Consider the following 15,566-nt stretch of genomic DNA (forward strand, 5'->3'; position numbering starts at 1 on the left):
CCCAACTCTATAGGATAGATTCTTATAAGAGAGTACTTTCACTATTTAAGATTTGAGTGGTAATCAGGTAAATCCTATCTTGTCCAGAATAGGAAAATTGTTTTTTAACATGATGTTGTTAAAAAAACAAAACAAAACAAACAAAAACATGCTGGAAGTACAGTGCTTAAACCCTGTGTACTTTGACCAAAGTACCGAGATGATGTTTTGTTCTTTTCTTTTCTTTTTTTGAAACAGAATCTCACTATGTTGCCCTCAGTGAGTGCCATGGCATCACAGCTCACAGCAACCTCAAACTCTTGGGCTTAAGTGATTCTCTTGCCTTAGCCTCCCATATAGCTGGGACTACAGGTGCCCGCCACAGCGCCTGGCTATTTTTTTGTTATTGTCATTGTTGCTTAGCAGGCTGGGGTATGTTTGAACCCACCAGCCCCGGGGCATGTGGCCGGCGCCTTAACCACTGAGCTATGGGTGCCAAGCCTGATGTTTTGTATTTTAAGACAGCAGTTTTATAAAACCCATTTGAGGTTTGGCACCAGCTCAGTGGCTAGGGCGTTGGCCACATACACCGAGGCTGGCGGGTTCAAAGCTGGCCTGGGCCTGCCAAACAACAAGAACTACAAGAAAAAAATAGCTGGGCATTGTGGCCGGTGCCTGTAGTCCCAGCTACTTGGGAGGCTGAGGCAAGAGAATTGCTTAAACCCAAGAGTTTTGAGGTTGCTGTGATCTGTGACACCACAGCACTCTACCGAGGGTAACTTGTTATAGTTGTCATTGTGGTTTAGCTGGCCTGGGCTGGATTTGAACCCTCGGTGTATGTGGCTGGGGCCATAACTGCTGTGCTATGGGCACCGAGCCTAATTTTACTATTTCTAGTAGTGAGTCTCCCTTCACTCAGGCTGGTCTCAAACTCCTGACCTCAAGTGATCCTCCTGCCCTTGGCCTCCTGGACTGCTAGGATTACAGGTGAGAGCCACCATGCTCAGCCAGAAATGGTATTTCTTTCTTTTTTTTTTTTTTCCAGAGACAGAGTCTCACTCTATCACCCTTGGTAGAGTGCCATGGCATCACAGCTCACAGCTCACAGCGACTTCCAACTCTTGGGCTTAGGCGATTCTCTTGCCTCGACCTCCCAAGTAGCTGGGACTGCAAGCACCTGCCACAACGCCTGGCTATTTTTGTTGTTGTTGTTGTTGCAGTTTGGCCGGGGCTGAGTTCGAACCCGCCACCCTCAGTATATGGAGTTGGTGCCCTACCCACTGAGCCACAGGCACTGCCCAGTATGTATTTCTTAAAGTATTTATGTTATGGGTACACCTCATGCATTAACTCATTATTTTAATATTCTGTGTATAATTTATTTTAATACTTGAATAAAGACGACTTTCATTTCTGAATGTAGTTGTCAAGAATCTAAGCCTTGGGCGGTGCCTGTGGTTCAAAAGGGTAGGGCGCCTGCTCCATATGCCGGAGGTGGTGGGTTCAAACCCAGCCCTGGCCAAAAACTGCAAAAAAAAAAAAAAAGAATCTAAGCCTCATGAACTTCTGAATGTAGAATCTCACTGCAAATTAGCTTGTGATGTTGAACTCATAAGTTTTGTTTTAGATCGTTGGTTTTAAAAAGCCCCAAACCAAAAAGAAAAAGGTAACACAGGATATGAATGGTGGCCAAAAGAAACTAAAGCCTGCATTTTCAAAGATAATTTAATGAAATTATGGAAAGAGGCTTGGCTAGGGTGCCAGGTACATACACTGGAGCTGGCGGGTTCGAATCCAGCCCGGGCCTGCCAAACAATGACAACTGCAACCAAAAAATAAAAATAGCTGGGCGTTGTGGTGGGCACCTGTATTCCCAGGTATTTGGGAGGCTGATGCAAGAGAACTGCTTAAGCCCAAGAGTTTGAGATTGCTGTGAGCTGTGACACTACAGCACTCTACTGAGGATAACAAAGTGAGACTCTGTCTTAAACAAAAAAAAATTATGGAAACTGCCCTTGGTCTGAAGAAAATGTACTTTCCAATTCAAATTTATCTTTCATGGATACACTTTTTGTAGTTTTCTAGGGCAGAAATGACACTACACTAACTGAAAAATAAAATATACTTGATATGTCCCTATCGAAATTTAATATGCCTACATTTAAAATCCTACTGATGTAATTAAAAAAATCTTTTTAACAGTGGATCTGTCCAGTTGGTATGTGTGGGCAGGGTTAACTACTAGCTTTACTTCATGAGGTAAAGGAAGGCACTCATGAAAAGATTTTAGATAATTTGGCTAAAAATTAAATCTCCCAATTTGAATTTTTCTTATCCTAATTTGTCATCTTACACATACTATTCTGAATAATAAAGCAACAGAGCCTATCTTAAAGGTCTTACCATAAAAAAAATAGTTCAAATGTAAAAATATTTTATTAGAAATAACTGCAAGCATCTATTACTATAAAGAGGGGAAGATATCTAACTTTGATGTACCTGTGTCCGATATGAAAATAAAGACATACAAAAATACATTTATAGAACAATTTGATGATTAAGCGCATGAGGTCTTTCTCAAAGCAACTTCATGCACTATAATCCAATTGCTGGGGCTGAGGAGTGATGATCCTTGAGGCCACACTTTCAGGCTAAAGTATGTTAAGATCATGTCTGTGAATAGCCACTGCACTCTAGCCTGCACAACACCGTGAGATTTTTGTCTTAAAAAAGAAAGAAAAATCTTTCCTCAATTTAAAAAACTTCGAGGTAAAAGAACCAAACTAGGGAATATGGAGAATATAAAATGTATATTCTTTAGGGCACCAAAAATTAGTTTTTGCTTTCAGCTAGAGATAAAGCAGAAAAAGAAATCATGTATGTACCTACTTCAGGTTAAGTTACTATGTTAGCACATAAATTAAAAGTGAGTTTTGGGTTAATGTGGCATTAAATTTCTAGCATGTAAGCACAGTATATAAATTTCCCTTTTTATCACCAATAAATAATAAGCAGAGCTAAAACTGGATTTTCTATTTAGCAGGCAATAAAAACTACAAATATTCTAAATTGATCTGGTTTATATATAAAACTGACGTGATATTTAATGTCTAATCCAGAAGCGGCAAAAAACCCCATTTCCCTCTATTTTTTATTTATTTTTCTTTTTTTGGAGACAAGAGTCTCACTATGTTGCTCTGGGTAGAGTGTCATGCATCACAGCTCACAGCAACCTCTAACTCTTGGGCTTAAGCGATTCTCTCGCCTCAGCCTCCCAAGTAGCTGGGACTACAGGTGCCCACCACACAGCTATTTTTCTGTTGTAGCTGTCATTACTGTTTGGCAGGCCTGGGCTGGATTCAAACTTGCCAGCTCTGGTATATGTGGCTGGTGCCCTAGCTGCTGAGCTACAGGTGCTGAGCCTTCCCTCTAGTTCTTAACTTTCCTAATCTGATCATCTGTAATGTTACAATCTTGTTTATTGAAAAAATAAGATGGTAAACATTACCCTACAGATATGCAACCTGCTAATTCTACAGATGTGAAATGGAGGCCCAGGAATGTGTTCAAGGTCATTTGACTGATTAGCACAAGTTTCTAGACTTTCCAAAATATTACTAGGCTAATAAATATTTGTTTAAACTAACAAACCAACAGGCATAATATTTAGAAGTTTAGCCTAATAGGACTTTAAAATATTAGCACATATATGACTGGCTTGTAAATAAACTAGATTTATATATTGCAAATAAAACACAATACATTAAAAAAAAAAATCAATGGAATCTTCTGACACCGGACCTTGTATTGTATTAAACTTAGATATAGGCAAAGGCTCAATTTAGTACTCCTAAATCTGGATACATTAAAGCTTTGTTAATTTGTATGAAATTTCCTCTACATTGATAGGAATAACTTGACATAAACACTCTTCACTCTTCAACAGCAATTTTACATTATTTCTTAGAATATGTACCCTATTTTCAAAGAATTGACAAACTTAGCAAAGTGACTCACATTAAGATGACAGTTCTATCCCCAGCATGTTGTATTTAAATGTATTTATTAGCATGTGCGGAATTTACTGCCTGTAGTAAGTTCTACTTCTCAATATCAACAAATATCTTTAAAAGCAGGGAGGCTGGGAGTGGTGGCTCACGCCTATAATCATAGCACTCTGGGAGGCCTAGGCCGGTGGATTGTTTGAGCTAAGGAGTTCCAGACCAGCCTAAACAAGAGACCCCATCTCTACTAAAAATAGGAAAATTAGCCAGGCGCCTGTAGTCCCAGCTACTCAGGAGGCTGAAGCAAGAGGACTGTTCAAGCCCAAGAGTTTGAGGTTGCAGTGAGCTATGATGCCATAGCACTCTACCCAAGATGACAGAGACACGGCCTCAAGAAAATAAAAAGTAGGGAGACTTATCTGTTGACTAACTGTATGAAAGATACACAATCTAGGGCGGCGCCTGTGGCTCAGTCGGTAGGGCACTGGCCCCATATACTGAGGGTGGCGGGTTCAAACCCCGCCCCGGCCAAACTGCAACCAAAAAATAGCTGGGCGTTGTGGCGGGCGCCTGTAGTCCCAGCTGCTCGGGAGGCTGAGGCAAGAGAATCGCTTAAGCCCAGGAGTTGGAGGTTGCTGTGAGCTGTGTGATGCCATGGCACTCTACCGAGGGCCATAAAGTGAGACTCTGTCTCTACAAAAAAAAAAAAAAGGGAGGTGCCTGTGGCTCAAGGAGTAGGGCGCCGGTCCCATATGCCAGAGGTGGCAGGTTCAAACCTAGCCCCGGCCAAAAAAAAAAAAAAAAAAAAAAAAAAAGATACATAATCTAAAAAACATAATCTAGACAGCTCAAAAATGAAATATCCAAGTATTATTTTCTATGCAGAAAAATATAGTGGGGAGATGTACACATAATTCGAAAAGTGAAGCTAATTACCAGTGTCAGAAAATCATTTAGGGTTTTTCTCCCCCAAGACAGGGTCTTGCTCTGTTGCTTTGACAGGAATGCAGTGCTATCATCATAGAAGTTTGTACCCCTAAACTCCTGGGCTCAAGTGCCTCCTGCCTGAGCCTCTCTAATAGCTGGGACAACAGGTACACAACACCGTGCCCGGTTAATTTAAAAACATTTTTTTGTAGAGACCCAGTCTCACTGTGTTGCCCAGTCTGGTCTTGAACTCTGGGCCTAAAGCCACCTTCCTGCTTTGGCCTCCCAAAGTGCAAGAATTACAGACATGTGCCACCATGCCCAGTAAGGTTTCAATGCTATTATTCCCAATATTAAATCATATGGGAAGATGTCCTGAAGCAAACAGTTTCATGAATTCTCAGAAAAAGAAAGCTAAGGCTAAAAAGATCAAACACCAAGTGTTCCTCATACCTTTTAATCAGCCTTTATTAACATGCAAATACCATTTGCTTCAAGATATACAGGTTTACCTAATGTTTGTTTCAGTTTTAATGTCTTAAACTTAAGGTTACTTCTGGATCTAATACATAAAGTAACCTATAAAAACCAGTCAATGCCAGAGAAGGAATAGTTATGAACAAGTAAAAAACTGGTCAAGTTAAACTTTATTTCTAGCTATCACTTTTAATTTTTGAAATCAACATTTAGGTTTATAGTTGACATTATTTGTCACCAAAGGGCAGAATATAATTCTTTTTTTTAGAGAGAGAGTCTCACTTTGTTGCCCTCAGTAGAGTGCTATGGTGTCACAGCTCACAGCAACCTCCAGCTCTTGGGCTTAGGCAATTCTCTTGCCTCAGCCTCCCAAGTAGCTGGGATACAGGCGCCCGCCACAATTGCCAGCTATTTTTTTGTTGCAGTTTGGCCGGGGCCAGGTTTGAACCTGCCACCCTCAGTATATGGGGCTGGCGCCCTGCTCAATGAGCCAGAGCCACAGGTGCTGCCTCAGAATGTAATTCTTTTTTTTTTTTTTGTAGAGACAGAGTCTCACTTTATGGCCCTTGGTAGAGTGCCATGGCATCACACAGCTCACAGCAACCTCCAACTCCTGGGCTTAAGTGATTCTCTTGCCTCAGCCTCCTGAGTAGCTGGGACTACAGAATGTAATTCTTATACTTGATACATAACCTTCTATACTAAAATATGTACCAGTATTACCTTAAGAAATTCTAAAAATATGCATGTATATTTAACTGCTTTCAATAGGCTGAAAAGCAATGTTTAGTTATTCTGAGAAAAAATTGCTTTTGTTTGCTTTTTGCAGTTTCTCAGAAGAGTCAGTTCATATTAAGACAGTCTAGAAGACATAATCTGAAGTCTTAAATTCATAGACCATAAAATGACAACTTTGTTCTCCTACTAAGATAGACTAAACCCATCTCCAGTGCTTCTTTTCCCATGCCTAAGCAGGACACTCGGTCACAGTTTTGAAATGTATTTTGACTGCTTAATATAAAAGCTGAATGACTTCCTTGTGAGTCTGATTCCAGTTGAAAACCTATTTATGGGTATTCTGTTTATTGAGACATTTTAATTAATAGAAGATAATTCATGTACTGTAAGTGCATTATAAGATTTTCACTGTACCTCTCTACATGTTATTTTACAACATCCCAGTTGGATGAAGGAAGACTGGAACAGTTCTGAAAAATCTGGCTTTTAAGATCTAGATAAAGTTCATACTGAGTCTTTTAAAACACATTTAAACAATCGGAAGTGTAATCACAACAAAGGACTATAAAGGAAGAATGAAAATTGCAAAGGAAACTTTATAGTCAATGAAAATACAGTACTTTGATCAGTCCAAAATGCACACTGCACAAGCATTCTAAGCCATGTAGTTTACTTGTTGACCATCTGACTATATAGATCAGTTACTGCTTCAAAAGCTGTCCCTAGTTACCTCCCGAAATTGCTTTTAAATAAATTTCTTAAATTGTAGCAACAAACAAAAGGACAAGACACACTTAAACAATACTGCAGTTTATCAAAAGACATAAGAAATTTCAACTCTTATTCTTGAAGAGTTATAAAAATCAATGTTTCGGCTAAGTTATAAACATGTTTATAATGCAATTATTTGCATAACTCTAGTAATGCTAACAGCGGCTATATGACCAGAATAGGTTTTTAAAAAAACACTAAAAACATAAAAATACTTAGCCCCATTTTTTACCTGTAGTATGTGTTCATTTGTGCCTAAATTTCAGCATTTACTGTATCATCATTGCTCAACTTTTAAAAGTCACATCCAAAGGATAAAGCAAAACCATCTACAAATTGGCATATTGTTTGTTTGTGAAAATGTCCTTAATTTGTTGATATAGCAAACAAACTTCAACCCTGATTGCTATGCAAAAAACAAGATAATCTGTTTTGCAATGAACTTTATAGTTCAACTGCATACAGGCAACATGCTATATATGAAAAAATTACTAACTGAACTACAGGTATTAAATACTGAAAAAATTAACAGTTTATTATAATTTATTTTATTTAACAATCTAGGAAGTTCGCAGCCATCAGCAGTTCCAGTGCAATTTCAGGTGCAATTGGGAATTCAGGAATCTCCGTGGAGCTGTTAGTGTAGCGAACCTTGTAGGTAAAATACATGCATACTTTTGATAGCACATGTGAAGGGATCTCTCTAAAATTGACCTCATTGGTTTCATTCTCAGCAAACTGACCTGTAAAACAAAAGAATTATGGATGTTATGGGTTGAATTGTCTCCCCCTGTGCTTACATGTTGCAGTCTTAACCATTAGTACCTTAGAATCTTACTGTGTTTGGAGATAAAGTCTTTAAAGAGGTAGTAAGTTAAAATGAGGTTATATGGGTGGCAATCAAATTTGATTGGTTGTCCTTTTAAGAAGAGATCAGATAGGGATGGAGGGAAGACCATGTGGAGACAAAGGGTGCAGATGGCTCTCTATAAGCCAAGGAGAGTAGTTGCCTCAGGAAAAATCCCAACTCTGTTAACACCTTAATCTTCAACTTTTACCCTCTAAAATTGTAAGAAAATTAATTTTATGGTTTAAGCCGGGTGTTGTGGCAGGAGCCCCAGCTCCTTGGGAGGCTGAGGCAAGAGAATTGATTGGGCTCAAGAGTTTGAGGTTGCTGTGAGCTATGATGTCACAGCACTCAACCCCAGGGTGACTGAGCGAGACACTCAAAAACAAAAACCACCAATTTGAAATTCAAGAAAAATTTGTTTTGTTTTTGAGACAGAGTCTCATTTTGTTGCCCAGGATAGAGTATTGTGGTAGCAGCCTCAATCATGGCAACCTCAGACTCCTGGAGTGAGGAGATCCTCAGATCCTCCTGCCCCAGCCTCCCAGAGTGCTAGGATTACAGAAATGAGCCACTGCACTCAGCCTTCAAGACTGAATTTAAAATTCTAATTCTCTCCCTGTGGGTTGGACACTTAAATAGCTTTTCCTAAGAATCTTGGTGGCATGCTTACTGAAAGGTGAGCAAGATGACAAAAACTATATCATTCCTGGGTGGCACCTGTGGCTCAAGGAGTAGGGCGCCGGTCCCATATGGCAGAGGTGGCGGGTTCAAACCTAGCCCCAGCCAAAAACCAAAAAAAAAAAAAAAAAAAAAACTATATCATTCCTTTGGAAGATCTGGTCCAGGGAATCAAGTCTTTATGAATCATTAGGAGCCCTGTGCTTTACTGAACTACCATGTATAAATAAAGTTAGCACAAATAATAGATTTTCTGATTTGATTTTTCTGGCTGTACATGAATATATAAAGCATAAAATAAGAGAAAGACTATTTAAAAGAAATCTTTCAGGAAGGAAATCCATTGTTCCTTCAGTTTTAAAAATACAATCTCCTTTGTTTTATAAACAGTTTTTTAGTCATTCCTCAAAATTTCTACATCCATATAAATGCTGTAATATTTAGCATTTTTAAAGGATCAATTTTTTTTTCTTTCATTCTTATTTTTTTTAGACAGAATTTTATTATGTCGCCCTCGGTAGAGTGCCATGGTGTCACAGCTCATAGCATTCTCAAACTCTTGGGCTTAAGTGATTCTCCTGTCTCAGCCTCCCAAGTAGATGGGAATACAGGGACCCGCCACAATGCCTGGCTATTTTTTTTGTTGTAGTTGTCATTGTTGTTTGGCAGGCCTGGGCTGGGTTTGAACCCGCCAGCTTCAGTGTATGTGGCTGGCGTCCTAGCTGCAGAGCCACAGGCGCCAAATCTCATTCTTATTTTTTTATTTAGAGATGGGGTATCACTCTTGTCACTTAGGCTGAATGCAGTGGTGGAGTAATAGCTCATTGCAACCTTGAACTTCTGGGCTCACATGATCCTTTTGCCTCGGCCTCCTAAGCATCTGGGGCTACAGGTACATGTCACCACACCCAGCTGGGACAAAATATTTTCTTGGCAGTCTGGTGTAGCACTGTGTATGAAATTCATTTCATACCTAAAAAATGCTTCGAGAATGTAATTTTAAGTTTTCCTTCTTGGCCGGGCACAGTGGCTCATGCCTATAATCCTAGCACTCTGGGAGGTCAAGGCAGGTGGACTGCTTGAGCTCACAAGTTCGAGACCAACCTGAGCAAAAGTGAGACCCCCATCTCAACTAAAAATAGAAAAACTCTTAGCTTAAGCCCAAGAGTTTGAGGTTGCTGTGAGCTGTAACGCCACAGCACTTTACCCAGGGCTACATAGTAAGACTGTCTCCAAAAAAAAAAAAAAAAAAAAAAAAAGTGAGACCCCATCGCTACTAAAAATAGAAAAACTAGCAGCTCGGTGCCCATAGCACAGTGGTTATGATGCCAGCCACATACACTGAAGTTGGTGGGTTTGAACCTGGCCTGAGCCAGGTAACCAACAATGACAATTGCAGCAAAAAATAGTCGGGCATTGTGGTGGGCGCCTGTAGTTCCGGCTACTTGGAAGACTGAGGCAAAAGAATTGTTTAAGCCCAAGAGTTTGAGGTTGCTGTGAGCTGTGATGTCACAGCACTCTACTGAGGGCAACATAGTGAGACTTTGCCTCAAAAATAAATAAATAAACAGAAAAACTAGCCACATGTTGTGGTGGGCATCTGTAGTCCTAGCTACTGGGGGGAGGCTGAAGCAGGATCACTTGAGCTTAGGAGTTTCAGGTTGCTGTGAGCTATGACACCATGGCATTCTACCCAGGGCAGAATGAGACTCTGTCTCAAACAAAGAAAACTTTTTTTTTTTTTTTTTTGAGACAGAATCTCAAGCCTGGGAAGAAGGCCATGGCATCATAGCTCACAGCAACCTCCAACTAGGGCTCAAGGGCTCCTCTTGCTGGTGGCTGGTGCCCTAGCCACTGAGCTACAGGCACCGAGCTGGGGGGGGTCTCACTTTTGTTCAGGCTAGTCTCTAACTCCTGAGCTCAGGTAATCCACCCACCCCAGCCTCTGGGTGGCTGGGATTATAGGTGTGAGCCACCACGCCAGGCCTGAAAGTTTTCTAGTAACTGTCTATTGCAGTGATTTTTCAACCAGTGTGCTGGGAGATGACATTTAGGTGTGCCATGAAAATTTTTAAATATCATTAATTATTGGGCTGGGTGCAGTGCCTCAGGTCTGTAATTCTAAGCACTCTGAGAGGCTGAGGTGGGTGGATTGCTTGAGCTCATGAGTTCAAGACCAGCATGAACAAAAATCAAGACCCCGTCTCTACTAAAAATAGAAAAATTGAGGCAAGAGAACTGCTTGAGCCCAAGAGTTGGAGGTTGCTGTGAAAGATGTCACCACGGCACTCTACACAGAGTGACAGCTTGTGACTCTGTCTCAGAAAAAAAAGATCATTAATTATTTTTGAAATAAGTTCAAAGCACACTAAGTATATTTTTTTCTTAACTCTTTTTATTGATCAACCTAATTTAAGTGTGCCATGGAAGTTTAATTATTAGGTTCAAGTGTGCCACGAGATTAAAAAAAGGTTGAAAAGCACTGGTGTATTGGTTGAGGGTAGTGATGGTGTAGAGGACGGAGGACAATATGACTCAGCAAATAATTTACAATGAGGTAAATTTTTATTTGATAACAACTAAAATTCCCTTTCTTAAATATATGTATGAAATATTACAAATAAGAACTTTAGCCTTTGACACCAGAGAAAAATTAGTTTTTTTTGAGGTGAAATTCACATCCCATAAAATTAACCATTTTAAAGTATACAGTATAGTGTGTGGCATTTGTACTTTCACAAAGTTGCAAAACCATTCATTCCCTCTAGTTACAAAACATTTTCATCATCCCAAAGTAAACCCATGAAGTAGTTATTTCCCATTCTGTAACCTCTGGCAAACCCTAATCTGCTGTCTCCGTATTTATTTATTCTGCATATTTCATATAAATAGAATAATAAACATGTGACCTCTTGCTTTTTATTTTTCCAATTAGTAATTATTGGAAGTGTACCTATGTCATCGTAGCATGTATTAGTACTTCATTCTTTTCTATGCAAACATTAGTTTTAGGTTGAATGTTTTCCTGATCCTGCAAAGACAACAAATCTTAAGTTTAAATTAAAGATCAAATTTATAGGCTTGGCGCCTGTGGCTCAAGCGGCTAAGGCACCAGCCACATAACACCAGAGGTAGCAGGTTCAAATCCAGCCCAGACCTGCCAAACAAAAAAGACAATTACAACCAAAAAATAGCTGGACGTTGGTGCCTATGGTCCCAGATGCTTGGGAGGCTGAGGCAAGAGAATCACTTAAGCCCAGGAGTTTGAGGTTGCTGTGAGGTGTGATGCCATGGTACTCTACCCAGGGCGACAGCTTGAGGCTCTGTCTCAAAAAAAAAAAAAAAACCAGGCTGCAGTGCCATGGCATCAGCCTAGCTCACAGCAACCTCAAACTCTTGGGTTCAAGAGATCCCCCTGCTTTATCCTCCTATGAAGCTGGGATCACAGGTGCTATTTTTAGCAGAGTTGGGGTCTCGATCTTGCTCAGGCTGGTCTTAAACTCCTGAGCTAAAGTGATCCTCCTATCTTAGCTTCCCAGATGCTAGGATTACAAGTGTGAGCCACCTTGCAGAGCTCCTAATCTTAATTTACAATTTAAATTTTGTTGACATTTGTTTATTCCTCTCTAACATACTTCATATTTGGCTTGGCACCCAGTGGTTTCACGTCAGCCACATACCTTGAGGCTGGTGGGTCTGAACCCAGACCCAGCCAAACAACAATGGCAACTGCAACAAAAACTAGCTGGGCATTGTGGTGGGCACCTGTAGTCCCAGCTACTTGGAAGAAGGCTGAGGCAAGAGAATCACTTTAAGTCCAAGAGTTTGAGGTTGCTCTGAGCTGTGACGTGATGGCACTCTACCAAGGGCAACATAGTGAGATTCTGTCTCAACAACAGAAATAGAATAAAATAAAATACTTCTCAGTATTGTCCAGTGGAAATGACTACCTAAAAGTTCAGCCCAGGAGCAATGTGTATCTCTGGCACTCAGACTGGGGCCTCTAAATGCCATTTTATACTAAAAGAAAATGGGGCTCTTTGGGAAAACAACTGTCTTCAGGTTTGGGGGACAACATACAGATAAACCTGAGAAATCTTATTACAAAAAGTAGCATAGCTATTGAAGACCAATGGAGCCATGTCGAAAGGACAGAGGAGCCAACTCAATGTGGCTCTTTCTGGAATAAAAATGGAATAAATGGAGGAACCTGAACACCAGTAAGAATGATTCCAACAGACTCAAAAGGACGAAATATAAAAAAATCATGAGTTCATGATAATATGCAAACTCTCAAAAAGAAAACACTTTTTCCCCAGCTGCTCGGGAGGCTGAGGCAAGAGAATCGCGTAAGCCCAAGGGTTAAGAGGTTGCTGTGAGCCGTGTGACGCTACGGCACTCTACCCTAGGGCGGTACAGTGAGACTCTGTCTCTACAAAAAAAAAAAAAAAAAAAAGAAAACACTTTTTCCTACTGGAAGATGCTGGCAAACCAATTTGTTACTCTGAAAAATTATATGTAAAGGCAAAAAATTAAACATTTATCTTGTTTTTCCTATACAGACTATATTTTAAGGTAACCAAACAATTCTAGCTAATAAATGAAGAAGAAATGACACAATTAGAAAATCACCATTTTTTAAACCAAAGGAAGTAAAGCTCAGGATTAATCACAATAAGTAAGTCAGACTGGGGAGTTTTTCATGAATGAATTAGCCCAAAAACTCTGGAACTCTGATCAAACTTAACATCAAAAAGATATTATACAACAAGAATACAACTGTACCACCTACAAAGTGCCTAGAAAAATAAACCAGAGTTGAATTAAGTCTCTAGAATTCTAGCTAGGTGTTTATAGGACAAAATTTTCTTTCCTTTTTTTTCTTTTAGAGACAGAGTCTCACTTTATTACCCTCAGTAGAGTGTCATGGTGTCACAGCTCACAGTAACCTCCAACTCCTGGGCTTAGGTGATTCTCTTGCCTCAGCCTCACGAGTAGCTGGGACTACAGGTGCCCACCGCAACGCCTGGCTATTTTTTTGTTGTTGTTTGGCCGGGGGGGCTGGGTTCAAATCCACCACCCTCAGTGTACGAGGCCAGCGCCCTACCCACTGAGCCACAGGCACCGCCCTATAAGACAAAATGCTAATTTGATATGAAATGTGGACACTGGGCTGGGCTTCGTGGCACATGTTTCCCAGATGCTTGGGAGGCTGGGGTAAGAGGATCTTCTGAGCCTAGGAGTTTGAGGTTGCAATGAGCTATGATGTTGCCACTGTACTCTAGCCTGGGCAGCAAAGCAAGACTATGAAATGAGACCAAGTCAGGAATGTGCTCGAAATGCTCCAAAAAATTTAGAAATATTGAAACAAAATAAGAATGGGTACATTACACAATCTCTCTATTAAACGCATACCAGAGGAATTTCGAGAGATCCGAAGTAGCCAAATAATCTTGCAAACAGAGAAACAAACTTAGAGGCCTCACACTTCCCAATTTCAAGTTAATACAAAGCCATCAAAACAGTATGGTACTGGCCTTAAAGACAGACATATAGATCAAGAGAATAGTGATCCCAGAAATAAATACACACAACCATGGTCAACAGATTTTCAACAAAGGTGCCAAGACCATTCACGGGGAAAGAATGGTCTCTTCAACAAATAGCAGTGAGGTATCCACATGTAAAAGAATGAAGTTGATCCCTTCCTGAGAGTGTAATATAACTGAAAATGAAAGACCTGGGCTCAAGGAGTAGGGCACCGGCCCCATATACCAGGGGTGGTGGGTTCAAACCTGGCCCCGGCCAAAAACTGCAAATAAATAAACAAATACAATAAAACAAAAGATCTAAATGTAAGAGCCAAATCCACACAATTTCTAATAAAAAACAAGTGAATTTAACTTCATGAAATCTCCATGAGGCTGGATTTGTCAATGGACTCTTATATATGACATAAAAACAAAACCAAACAAAAAAATCATATTTCACCAAAATTAAACATTTTTGTGCTTCAAATGACATCATCAACAAAAGACAACCTATGGGCTTGGCGCTCCTAGCTCAGGGGGTAGGGCAGCTGCCACATTCATGGAGGCTGGCGGGTTCGAGCCTGGCCCAGGGCCTGCTAAACAATGACAACTGCAACCAAAAAGATAGCTAGGTGTTGCAGTAGGTGCCTGTAGTCCCAGCTACTTGGGAAGCTGAGGCAAGAGAATCATTTAAGCCCAGGAGTTGGAGGTTGCTGTGAGCTGTGTGAGGCCACGGCACTCTACCGAGGGCTATAGGATGAGACTCTGTCTCTACAAAAAAAAAAAAAAAAAAAAAGAAAGAAAGACAACCTATGGAACAGGAGAAAATTTTAGCTAATCATACATCTGAAAAGGGTGTAGTACTGAGAATTAATAAAGAACTCTTACAATTCAACAACAAAAAGACAGACCCAATTAAAAAATGGCAAAACGCTTGAACACACATTTCTCCAAAGAGGTTTAGCAAATGGCTGGTGAGCATACGAAATAATGTTTGATATCATTAGTCATGAAGAACATGTAAATCAAAACCACTAGGTTATCACTACATACTAGCTACAATCACAAAGACAGAGAACAATAAATACTGTTCAGGATGTGTAAAAACAGGAACCCTATGATACTTGTTGGTAGGAATGTAAAATAATTCAGCTGCTATGAAAAATTTGGTGGTTCCTCCAAAATTTTAACAGAGTTATCATATGATCAAACAATTCCACTATGATATGGACAAGCCAAAAGAACAGAGAACAAGTTTCAAGCAAATATTCATACACTAATGTTCACAGAGGAACTATTCATGGTAACAGAAAGGTAGAACAACCCAAATATTTACCAATTAATGAAAAGATTGACAAAATATGGTACATTCAAATGCATGAGGTGATGAATACTCCAATTACCCTGATTTGATTAATATACATTGTATGCCTGTATCAAAATATCACACATACCCTATGAATATATACAACTATTATGTACCCAAAATAATTAAAAATAAAAAATGTGATATAGTCACATAGTAGAACACTCTTCAGCCATAAAAAGGAATTAAGTACTATACATGATACTGCGTGGATAAACCTTGAAAGCATTATGCCAAGTAACAAA

General features: G+C 39.9%; 1 protein-coding gene across 3 annotated transcripts in view; it reads right to left on the bottom strand.

Moving 5' to 3' along the window:
- Positions 1–7,230: 7,230 nt before the first annotated feature.
- ELOC (elongin C) overlaps positions 7,231–15,566 on the bottom strand; it is a 33,634-nt gene continuing 25,298 nt past the window's right edge. For all 3 annotated transcript variants that reach the window (XM_053559259.1, XM_053559260.1, XM_053559261.1), the window contains exon 4: positions 7,231–7,639. In XM_053559259.1, coding sequence (XP_053415234.1) covers positions 7,449–7,639 — 191 coding nt within the window. In that variant the 3' untranslated portion in view covers positions 7,231–7,448. The remainder of the gene's footprint in view (positions 7,640–15,566) is intronic.

Source organism: Nycticebus coucang, chromosome 13, assembly GCF_027406575.1.
Source record: "Nycticebus coucang isolate mNycCou1 chromosome 13, mNycCou1.pri, whole genome shotgun sequence".
In the NCBI taxonomy this organism is placed as follows: domain Eukaryota; kingdom Metazoa; phylum Chordata; class Mammalia; order Primates; family Lorisidae; genus Nycticebus; species Nycticebus coucang.